This window comes from Mus pahari, chromosome 8 (genome assembly GCF_900095145.1).
Source record: "Mus pahari chromosome 8, PAHARI_EIJ_v1.1, whole genome shotgun sequence".
NCBI classification, from domain to species: Eukaryota; Metazoa; Chordata; class Mammalia; order Rodentia; family Muridae; genus Mus; species Mus pahari.
In genome coordinates this window covers 17,748,642-17,759,749 of record NC_034597.1, presented here as the reverse complement: position 1 = coordinate 17,759,749, position 11,108 = coordinate 17,748,642, and the positions used below count along the sequence as shown (strand labels likewise).

Here is an 11,108-nt window from a genome sequence, read left to right as displayed (position 1 = left end):
TTAAAGGAGGTGATGGGGCTTGCGCTGGCTTGTCCTCCTGCCCAATTGAAGAGTTGTTGATGTTCACTGGTTATGCTTAGACGATGCGCAGTTTGTTTTAATTTAAAAATTTTGGGGGGTTAGGGGTGTAGGCTTGTGAAGAGCATTCCGAACCTGGAGGAGCTCCTCATTGTCCCTGGTCCAGACACCCCCCCCAGCCTGTCCTCGATGCCGTCAGCCTTGGCCATCTTCACTTGCCGCCCGAACTCGCACCCGTTTCAGGAGCNTCATGTCTACCTGGACGAGCCCATCAAGATCGGCCGCTCGGTGGTACGCTGTCGACCAGTGCAGAATAATGCCACCTTTGATTGCAAAGTGCTGTCAAGGAACCATGCTCTCGTCTGGTTTGATCACAAGACGAGCAAGGTAATGTCACTGCGGTGTTTGACAGTCTTTCCTCTCCCTTTCCTTTGCCTTCTCTGAGAGGTGTAATGTATGCATGGTCTCAGGGCTTCTTCCCAGAGGACACTTTGCTGCGAGGCCTTGGAATCAGCTTTTTGTGTGTGTCTGAATTCTAGTGGAAATTGAATCGAAGTGGCTGAATGAAAAACAGAGAAGGTATTGTTACTAAAAGTCTCGCAGGGCGATGGCTTCTTGATAACTTGGTCATTCCCAGTGAAATCCCAAACCCTAATTCGTTTAGGAAAGGTAGATAGTGAAACTTGACCTCTTACTTTCAGTCCTTTTAGAAAGGTGAATCTGCAGGTCAGTGCTTGATTAAGCAAGCAGCAGTTCCCAAAGCAATGCCGGAATCTGTGGCCTCTGTTACATAGAGGCTCAAGTGTCTATGGTGAAATGTAGTTAACGCATAGCTTGTAGTTGAATTCAACTCAGGACTTGTCTGGTAGGATTACTGGAGTGCAAACTTACTGTTTGTAAGGGTTGATACTTACTTGCCCCGATGAAATAATTTATAAATATTAAAGGCAGTTTAATTAAGCTAAAGTAATTAACTACATCTTTGGGGTTCTGTTTGCAAGTTGGGTCAACAGAAATCTATTGCTCTTGAAAGTCACTTTTTAATTTCTTTGGTAGATAATGTGTAATTATATGATGATATGCAAAAATTAGTATTAATAAATTAGCTTATTCTTAGATTATATCCAAGATTGTCTCATATATATATATATATATATATATATACTCATATATATATATACTCATATATATATATATATATATATATATATATATATATTTTAAAGACAGGGACCAGCTGGCCTGGAACTCATTCTATAGATCAGTCTGCCCTCAAACTCAGAGATTTCCCTGCCTCTGCTTCCCAGGTGCTGGAATTAAAGGTCACCATGCTTGGCCTTGCTTTTAATTTTTAATCCAGTTTAGCTTGTTTATCTTGGCNCTGTACTTTGCTAGTTACTTATTTAAAAAAAAAAAAAAAGGATCTTTTTAGTTTTTCAAGAATTTGTACGTATGGAGAATATTTTAAAGAACTCTTCTTTGGGCCTAAACCTAAGGCTTTCATTGAACTACTGAAATAATTCCAACTCAAACTAAGTTACATAAGACTAATAGGACTGTCTCCAGTTTTGTCTCTTGACTTTTTGCCCCTCTTTCTGAGTGACATGATTTAGTCTTTTTTTTTTTTTTTTTTTAAAGAGAAGAATTTGTCTTCAAGAGTGGTGTTTTGAAATGAAAGAAACTTGAGCCTCTAGAGGAAGAAAGTAATACTAGTGCAGCCACTGAATTAAGGAATTACTAAGTATATGCTATTTAAAAAAAAAAGGAAGGAAAAATCCCCCAAGTGCTATGTGCTTGCATAATGGTTATAACCTATTCTGTGTGTAGGATGAAAACTGAAAAGTGTGTTAACTTTTTTCTGAGTTACACCAGATGCTCTTTAACCCATCAGAGAGACACTTTTCTCTCCCCTGAAAGCTAACATTTGGATGATTCATGGATGACCTGTGATTCTTTGTAAATGTCTATGGAGTTCTTTATTGAATTCTAGCATTAGTTGACTACTAGTGTCTTAATATAGTCAACTTTTTTTTTTACCTTTTTGTAAATCAGATGACAGATTTGCTTACAGCACATGCTTTGCCCACTGCAGTGGCTCTCACCTGTAATCCTGGCTCTCAGGATTCAGGAAGAAGGCCTCATGTTTGAGGCTAGCCCAGGCTGCTTAATGAGCTCAAGATCACCAGCTCAGATATATAATGAAGCTCTGTCTCAGAGATTCAGGATAAAGAAAGGGTCTGCAAAGTTCTTTGAACGGTAGACTTAGTTTATTTCTCTCTGTTTTAGACTTTTTTTTCCTTTTGTGTCATTGGCTAAAATAGCACTAAGAGCTTGATGGTATATTTTGTGTAATTATTATTATACCACTTAATTTAGTTTAAACAGTCTCAAACAGTTTTTCCCTTTATGATCAAATTATTTTAGGAATTGATTTTAAAGTATTGGCTTAGACAGACAGTTTTTTATTTTTTTATTTATTTTTTATTTAGCATGTATTCTGGGCCAGACCATGGGAGATAACAAAGAAAACCAAACCAGTTTGCCCAAATACTATTTATTGCTTTATGTGTGAAATTTCACAAGCTCTCCTGTGTCAGGCACATAGCAGCCGCCCCCCACCAGACCTAATATATATTCCTTGAAATTTATGATGCATAAAAATGCAAAAATCCACTTCTATGGGCATCATCTCAGGAAAGATTGTTTTTAAACGCTACTAAGCCTGAGTTTTTTCGAGACAGGGTTTCTCTGTGTAGCCCTGGCTGTCCTGGAACTCACTCTGTACTGTAGACCAGGCTGACCTCGAACTCAGAAATCCCCCTGCCTCTGCCTCTGCCTCCCAAGTGCTGGGATTAAAGGCCTGAGTTTTTTTAATCTGTGGATAGTATTGCCTCCTTAAGGTTTTTATTTTTGTGATAAAAAGAAACTTTGGGCTTATGTGCACTGAACACCAGTTCTACCACTGAGCCATGCTCACTGCCTCTTGCTGTTTTGGGGATTCAGATTATTATGCAAAGCACATAGTACCCTGTGCTTGGCATTTATTAAAGCCTCAGGATTTAGTAGCAAGGGTGTCTGTGGGGAAGCGTGACCAACCTCAGTGCTCTTCGAATTACTGTTGTACTCTGGCGTCTTGAGAAAGCAATACTTTTTTTCCTTTTTAGACAGGAGCTCCTGTATGCTGAGCTCACTTCAAACTCAGTATAGGCCCAGAGTATGGGGATTCAGCTCTCTACATCCAGTTTTATTAGTTGAGGACTGAACCTAGGACTTTGTACAAGCTAAGAAAACATTCTACCAACTGAGCTACATCTCAACTCCAGAAATTGTTTAATACAAAGGCAGCTCTAGAAGTAATTTTAAAAATAGAAGGTAGTGAAGTTGGTAACTTTGTTCCAGTAGGCATTTTGCCTTGGAGGGAGGAACTGGAGTAACTTGTCCTTTGTTTGACTTTGTTGGAGACCTGTTTTGTAGTTGCCATTATGAAGGCCTAGTAAAGCTGGAAGAAGGAATGAACACTTGAAACATGTGTTGGAATTTTGAGACCTGATCTAGAGAAGACCCTCTGTGTCCATGACTCCTTGAGGCAGGACTCTTTCTTCAGCACTCTCAGTGTTAGGGTTGTAAGCCTTGGCCACTAGTTACTTGAAACTTTAGTTATTCAGCTCATAGATGTTCAGTTTAGAAACTGGCCAAATGCAGGGAAGTGGAAATCTAGACAACACTTTCAGGAGCTTGCTGTCAATCTAGTATAAGAAATAACAGTCATGGGTGGGCTTCTCTGTGGGACTTAGTAGGGATACGTATGTAGGTGATGCCTTTTAATGTTGAATTCATGAGCAGTGAGTGATTCCCCCGCCCTGCCCCCACTGTGGTGTTTACTGTTTTAAATAATTCATCCTAGGGGTGTTAACAACCATCTTGTCTGCCTTTGTGTGTCTTCCTTCACTCCTTTGTGGACTCTAAATTCTTCAGTTTTTATAGCCCAGAGTGGTACTTAAGTTGACTCGGAAGTGCCACTGAGCAAGTAAATCTGTCCATATGGTAGGCATACAGAAGGAATTATGAGTGGACATATTGGATGGCCTCATTTGTTAGTGAGTTCCAGAGAGTTTTGGATAGAGAGCACGTAACAGCCAAAAATCACCATTTAAGAAAAGTAATTCAATCTTTTTTTTGTTTGTTTGTTTGTTTGTTTTTTTTTTGAGACCGGGTTTCTCTGTGCAGTCCTGGCTGTGCTGGAACTCACTCTGTAGACCAGGCTGGCCTACAGAAATCCACCTGCCTCTGCATCCCAAGTGCTATGATTAAAGGTCTGCGCCACCACTGCCTGGCACAATCTTGTGTCTAATAGGGGCCTGGAGCCAAGAAAGTACAGCTTACCTTGTGTGCTATGTCTAATGTTCTTCTCCTAAATGGTTTCCATCAGTGCTTTTCAGCCTGTGGGTCCCAACCCCTTTGGATCACACATCAGCTATCCTTATATCAGATATTTATATTATGATTCATAACAATTATGAAGTAGCAAAGAAATAATTTTATAGATGGGAGTCACCACAACATGGGGAACTATATTAAAGGGTCACAGCATGAGGAAGGTTGAGAACCACTTCTTTCCATGTTAATCCTCGCCTCTGTGGTCTGTGCTTATTTTTCCCTCATGAATAAACTGAGGGATAGGGAGATTAGGTCCACATTCCTGAGTTCACATTGCCAGTAAAGAATAGAGCCATGATTTCGTCCCAGCTATTTTCGTTCTTTACTTGATATATACAGGGTCGACCTCAGAAGCCATCCCAAGACTGTGACAGTTTAAACAGGATGTGATTTTGTTAAGTGCAAACATCAGGTTGACAGTAGAAATGAAAATGATTAAATGTCCAAAAGCAAAACAAGCAGACTGGTATATTAGGTTAAATTGTCCAGTAGGATTTGTATAACAAGTGAAAATTTTAGGAAAGTTTCACAGATAACTTAGTTCCTGAATGAAATGTAAATGCAGCTAGACTGAAGGGCTTAGAAAAAGGCAGAGTGTGGGTAAGGTGACTCAAGGAAAGGGGTGTGGGTGGGAAGGATTGCTTAAGAAAAGGCATAGAAACAGGAGGTCTGTCTGTGCTCCAATGTCATTGCAAGGAAGCCATTGCTAAGGAAGAAAGCCAGGTTGTTTCTTTCCTTGACATGTCTAAACCTGACTGCTAAGATCCTGGACTCAGCCTTTGAGAGAATGGCAGATTATATGTACATTGTTTTTTATTTTCTATGTATGTTTGTTTTAGCAGATTTCTAAGTTTTCTTTTTGTTAACAGAAGCAAGAAGTTCTTTGAGAAATGTTACAGTTTTTGTGAGAAAGTTGTTTGTCTGATAAGTTATATTTAAAGTACATTAAATATGCATAGGAAGCCAGATTGTGTTACCAAGCTACAAACTACTGTATTTCCTTGCATGTTACTTTTTACAATATCGGAAAGTTGATGAGATATTTAATCTAATATATTGGGTTTTTAAAAACACAGCTTAGGCAGAGGAGAGCTGGCCCCATCTCTCTCCTGGGCAGAGTGGAAGAGCTGATCCTGGTGGTGTGGGTGCAGGGGAGCTGGTAGGCTGACTAACTCATCCAGGCCCAGTTCCCTAGCTTTGAGTTGGCCCACCCCAGCTACCCCATCTATGATCTGTTGGAGTGTGTGAAGGGGTTGGTCCTGCAGAACTAAAGCTGCAGGATCTCTATGACACAGGGCAACAACAGGATATTTGAGAAGAGTCCCAACGTTGGTCCAGTATTGATAGTGTACAGAGGCTACTTGATTGGCCTCAGACCAGACCAGTGACTCACTGCAGTGAACATTTGCTGGTAAAAGATGTGTGGGCAGAGGGGTATACTGTGGGACACACCACAGCTTCCACAGTGAGATTTTTTAAAAAAAGTTTTATTTTTTGTTTTCTTTTGTGGGGGAGGTTGCAAAGGTGGAGGGTGGATATGGAGGGACAGGGAGATGGTGGGTTTGAGGTGCATGACATAAATTCAGAAAGAATCAGTAAAAAGTCAAAAAACATATGACTTAGGACCTGGAGTGATAATGGCTCAGCGATTAAGAATACTCACTGACTGTTCTTCCAAAGGATCCAGGTGTGATTCCCAGCATCCACATAGTGGCTTACAACTATCTTTAAGGCCAGACCCAGGGGATCCAACACTCTTCTGGTCTTTGTAGTCGCTGCACACACACGTGATACACATAATACATGAGGGCAAAGCACCTGAAAAATAATAGTTTACATATTTTTTTAAAAAAAGATTTACATATTTATTATTGTATACTGTAGCTATCTTTAGACACACCAGAAGAGGGCATCGGATCCCATTACAGATGGTTTTGAGCTACCATGTGGTTGCTGGGAATTGAACTCAGGACCTCTGGAAGAGCAGTCAGTGCTCTTAACCACTGAGCCATCTCTCCAGCCCAGTTGACATATTCTTAATCATCCCATCCCATTTGTTATTTGACTTTACTCCTTAAATTCATTAATTTCTTATTTTGAGACTGGGTCTCACTAACATAATGAGCTACTATGGCTATCATGTCATGAAACTCATTTTATAGATCAGGCTGGTCTTGAACTCAGAGATTGCCCCTACCTCTTCCTAGTGAATGTGGAGAATACCATGGCTGGATTTCCTTTCTTTTCTTTTCTTTTTTTTTTTTAAAGATTTATTTATTTATTATATGTAAGTACACTGTAGCTGTCTTCAGACACTCCAGAAGAGGCCGTCAGATCTTGTTACGGATGGTTATGAGCCACCATGTGGTTGCTGGGATTTGAACTCCGGACCTTCGGAAAAGCAGTTGGGTGCTCTTACCCACTGAGCCATCTCACCAGCCCCCACGGCTGGATTTCAATTCACTCTTAACCTTCTTGGGCTCCTATTTGGTTTTCTTAAATGGTATTTGTGATAGTCTAAGATTCATTCTGTAGTAAGTACTGAGTACAATGTTCATCATTTAAAGTTTAAGTAGAAAGATTATGAGGTTGGTTCTTTTTTGGAAATGGAGACTTTGGAGACAAAGTCTTGTTATTTATATAGCTCGAGCTAGCCAGAACTTGTTATCTAGCCCAGTCTGGGCTTAATCTCTCTAGTCTAGTTGCTTAGACTATAAGTGTGCACTGCTTGATTTGCCATCGCATTGGTTCTTAGTGGCAGTTACTTTATATTTGAATCAAAAATAATATGGCTGGCTGGGATATAGCTCCATGAGAGAATATATGCCTAGCAGACATGAGACCCTGCCTGGTTCCATTCCCAGAGTTTCCAAAGGAAAAAAGGGTGTGTCTTGGGGGGTGGTGGTGAGAAGGGTGACATTTTATTTTAAGAATTTTCTGGGATTCATGCTTTTCTCTGGGTGTTACAGGCAGACAACACTCTTGCTCAAAACCCTTTTTTGATTGTTGTTCCATTAATTACTTGTAGTATTAAAGTTTTGTACCCCTACCTCCTTTTTTCCCTTCATCTCAAATTTGCTACACCAGGGCCTATGACAGAGCTCACTGTTCCTTTTTAAAACAAGTGCCCTTTCTGCTTTTTTGTCTCCCAGAATGACCTTTCTCTTTTATCCCTGAGGCTTAGTTCCAGGGGCAAACTTTCCCTGCCTCTCTGAAGAATGGATGGCTTCTTTCTCTTTACTCCTATAGAACTTTGTCTATAACTTCATTTTGGGACACAGACAACAAATAAGTGTAATGCAAATGCTCTATTGCCCTGCCAGATGTGAGCTCTTGAGAACAAAGAATAGGCACTATATAAATGTTTGAATGATTGAACTGTGAACAATCCAGCAGTCTGTGTTTCTACAAACCCTTGATGGGTTGAAGGGCAAAGGGTCATTCAAGTTAGTTTTCAGTGTGAAGTTATGGACTTAATTACCAACATGTACTCTTTGTACAAATCATTACTGAGAACTTGCAGTGTGCAAGTTATTTTGCTAAGTATTTTGCACTTTTATATAAACTTGTGTTTGGTGATTAATTTTGAACTGGTATATTTATAGCCACTCTTAGACAAAATAATACTTTATGGGGGGAGTGTATTTCTAAATATTGATAATATAATCTTTATAGCAAGTTTAGTAAGCAAGCAGAGCTGCTGCAGTCTGACGTTTTCTTTCTTTCTTTCTTTCTTTCTTTCTTTCTTTCTTTCTTTCTTTCTTTCTTTCTTTCAACCCATGGATTAAAAAATCCAAAGTACTAGGCATTTATTCTGAACTTCTTATGTACTTAACAGTTGTGATAAAACTGCATCTTTTGCTGCTTCTGCTGCCTCCTCCTCCTCTTCTTCTTTTTCTTTTTTTTTTAATTTCATTTTGATTTTATTCAGACAGGGTCTCGCTATGTAGTTCTGGCTGTCCTGGAGCTCACTGTGTAGACCAGGCTGACTTTGAACTCTCATTGGTTCACCTGCCTCTGTCTCCCAGTGCTGGGACTAAAAGTGTGCACTACCACATTTGGCTAAGTCTTTTGCTTTTAAAAGGTAATTTAAGCTTTCATTTTGTGGCATATAACTAAAAGTTTGTTACAATTTTTAAGAAAGGAAGAAATCCAGTGCTCATTTCCCTTGGCTGATTTTTTTTCTCACCTTACCCCTGCTATTCCTAATGTTTTTTCTTAGGTACTTTTTTAGGTGCATGTTGCAGATGAATAACGCAGTCTTCAATTTGTTTTTTTCTTGGTTTTTGAGGCAGGGTTTCTGTGTAAGCCTTGGCTGTTCTGGAACTCGTTCTGTAGAGCAGGCTGGCCTTGAATTCATAGAGATCCTCTGCCTCTGCCTCCCAAATTCTGGGATTAAAGACGGTAAGTTCAGTACTGGAGATGGCACCTACCTCTCCTAAAGCCATTCTCAGGAGGTGCTGTACCACTGACCTACCTAGTGACACTTTTCTTTTTTTTTTTAAATTTATTTTNTTTTTACCATACAAAATATGGACTTCATAATGACATTTTTCATATATGTATGTAATTATACTTTGCTCATATCCATATCCTCTACTGCCTACGCCCACAGGTCCCCTTCTCCCATTTTCACCATACAGTTTTTATACTTGAAAGAGAGGGTGTGGTGTATGCCTGTAATCCAGTGCTTCAGACACTTGAGACAAAAAGATGGCAAGTTAAGGCAAGCCTGGGCTACATGGCATTGGAGAGTGTTACACACCTAGTTTAGAGGAAGAGCATGGGGCCTTGGTACAGCCTCCAGGGCATGCACACACGTGGAGAGAGAGGGAGAGATGGAGACATACGCACGCGATGTGCGCTAACACGTGGTTTTGGGGATTAGTTTTGTATTCTTTGTCTAATCTATATTTTGGTAGATTCTAACTTTAAACATGAATAAACTTAGTACGTTAGATTTTCATTATACTTTCATGCTTGTAGTTTTATTTGCGTGTGTTACTAACTACTTCTTTGACCTGATCTAGCCAGACAAGAGTTTTCAATGTGGAGGCTCAAGTCTTTCTGTATTTTTAGTTATCCAAATAGTAGGAATATGCTCTCATAAAAGTCGAAGCAATATGGAAACAAATCTACCTTCGGAGTAGCTGTTAGTTTGGTGTATAATTTTTTTTATTGCATTTGTCCACTTAGATGGATAGATCAGTAAACTTTCTTTCTAAACACATCTGAGCATAGGTGTGTGTGTGTGTGTGTGTGTGTGTGTGTGTGTGTGTGTGTGTGTTGGAGAACCTTGGTTTTTATCCTCAGGAATACCATCCACCTCCCTTGAGTCAGGGTCTCCCATTGGCCTGCAGCTCTTCAGTTAGGTTTGACTGGGTGACCTGTTAGCTCCGAGGAGGAGTCTCTGACTTTTAGTCCACAGTACTGGATTACAAACTCATGCTACCATGCCCATTATTTTTTGAGATCCTGTGTTATAATGCCTAGGCCGGTCTCAGACTTGCAGTCTTGTTTCCCCATCAGAAGTGCTGGGATTATGGGCTTGAGCCACCATTCCTAGCTTTGAATTCCAATGTTGTTTGGAGTTTTTGTCTGTTTCCTTAGTGTGAATGTCTTAATCATGATTGGACTTTTGTCTTGCGTTTACTAAATGGAGAGGCCATTTGTACTTTAGAAATATTTGTTATCAAGACCAATTCTGATACTATTGAGAACTTTAATGTGGGAGTTGAGCAATGGTAGTTAAAGACATAGCTTAAAAGCCTAATCCAAACCTGGGGAGTGTCTACAAATTCTCCTAACCCAGGGATTTGTGATGATTGCAGGGACATGGAGAGAGGGTAAAACGCTATTCTTATGAGAACCAAGTATTAATTTAAATTACTGTTGAACTTAGTTTGGAACCATTATGTTGCAGGCCAATTAGTATCTCGGGTCTAATGCTTGCAAGTGCAGTGCAGAGTCCAGTAGATAGTGTATAAAAAAAGAATTAGGATTCCAAATACCAGAAGTATCTGTGAATCATTGTTTCCAGGGAGCTGAGAAAGTCATATATTGCTTCCTCCAGGAATGGGGGCAGAGAGTGTGGGAGGAATGGAGAAAGCTCCACAGAGAATGTAGTTTTTAAAGCGCTGTTTAAAGCATGAGTAGGGTTCTGCAGGCTGGATGAAAAAGAGCAGTGGATTCTAGCCTTTGGGAACAGGAAACATTTAAGGTGGAAAGGCCCGAAAGAGAACAATGTAGTGTGGGAAATGCATCTCTGAAGTTAACCTACTTGAGACGGGAAAGGAAAATGCCATCAGTCTCTGAGGCAGGTGAACCCCTGGCCCATCCCCGAGCCTGTTTCAGATGATGACTGTAAGTAAGGCTTTCCAGCTGTGCCACCTTGGGAAAGCTCTGTGCTTCTGATTTCTTTACCTGCAAAGGAGTCTAGGCCTAAGAGCATTCAATTTCCAGACTGCTAAACCAAACAAAAGAAATGCAAACAAACAAAAAATTAAATGCAGGCTATAAAGAAAGAAGAGAATTCTTCATGCCAAACACTTAGTAGGTACTCAACTTGTAGCTGTTAAGTTTTGCCTTCTTGGTTTAGTTGGTGTGCTTACACAGTAATATCTTTTTTTTTTTTTTTTTTTTTTTTTTTTTTT

The 11,108-nt window shown here is 39.9% G+C and overlaps 1 protein-coding gene across 15 annotated transcripts in view; it reads left to right on the top strand.

The window, feature by feature from the left end:
* The first annotated feature begins 6 nt into the window (after positions 1–6).
* Slmap (sarcolemma associated protein) overlaps positions 7–11,108 on the top strand; it is a 122,993-nt gene continuing 111,891 nt past the window's right edge. For all 15 annotated transcript variants that reach the window (XM_029541291.1, XM_029541293.1, XM_021203108.1 and 12 more), the window contains exon 1: positions 7–405. In XM_029541291.1, the coding sequence (XP_029397151.1) occupies positions 208–405 (198 nt within the window). In that variant the 5' untranslated portion in view covers positions 7–207. The remainder of the gene's footprint in view (positions 406–11,108) is intronic.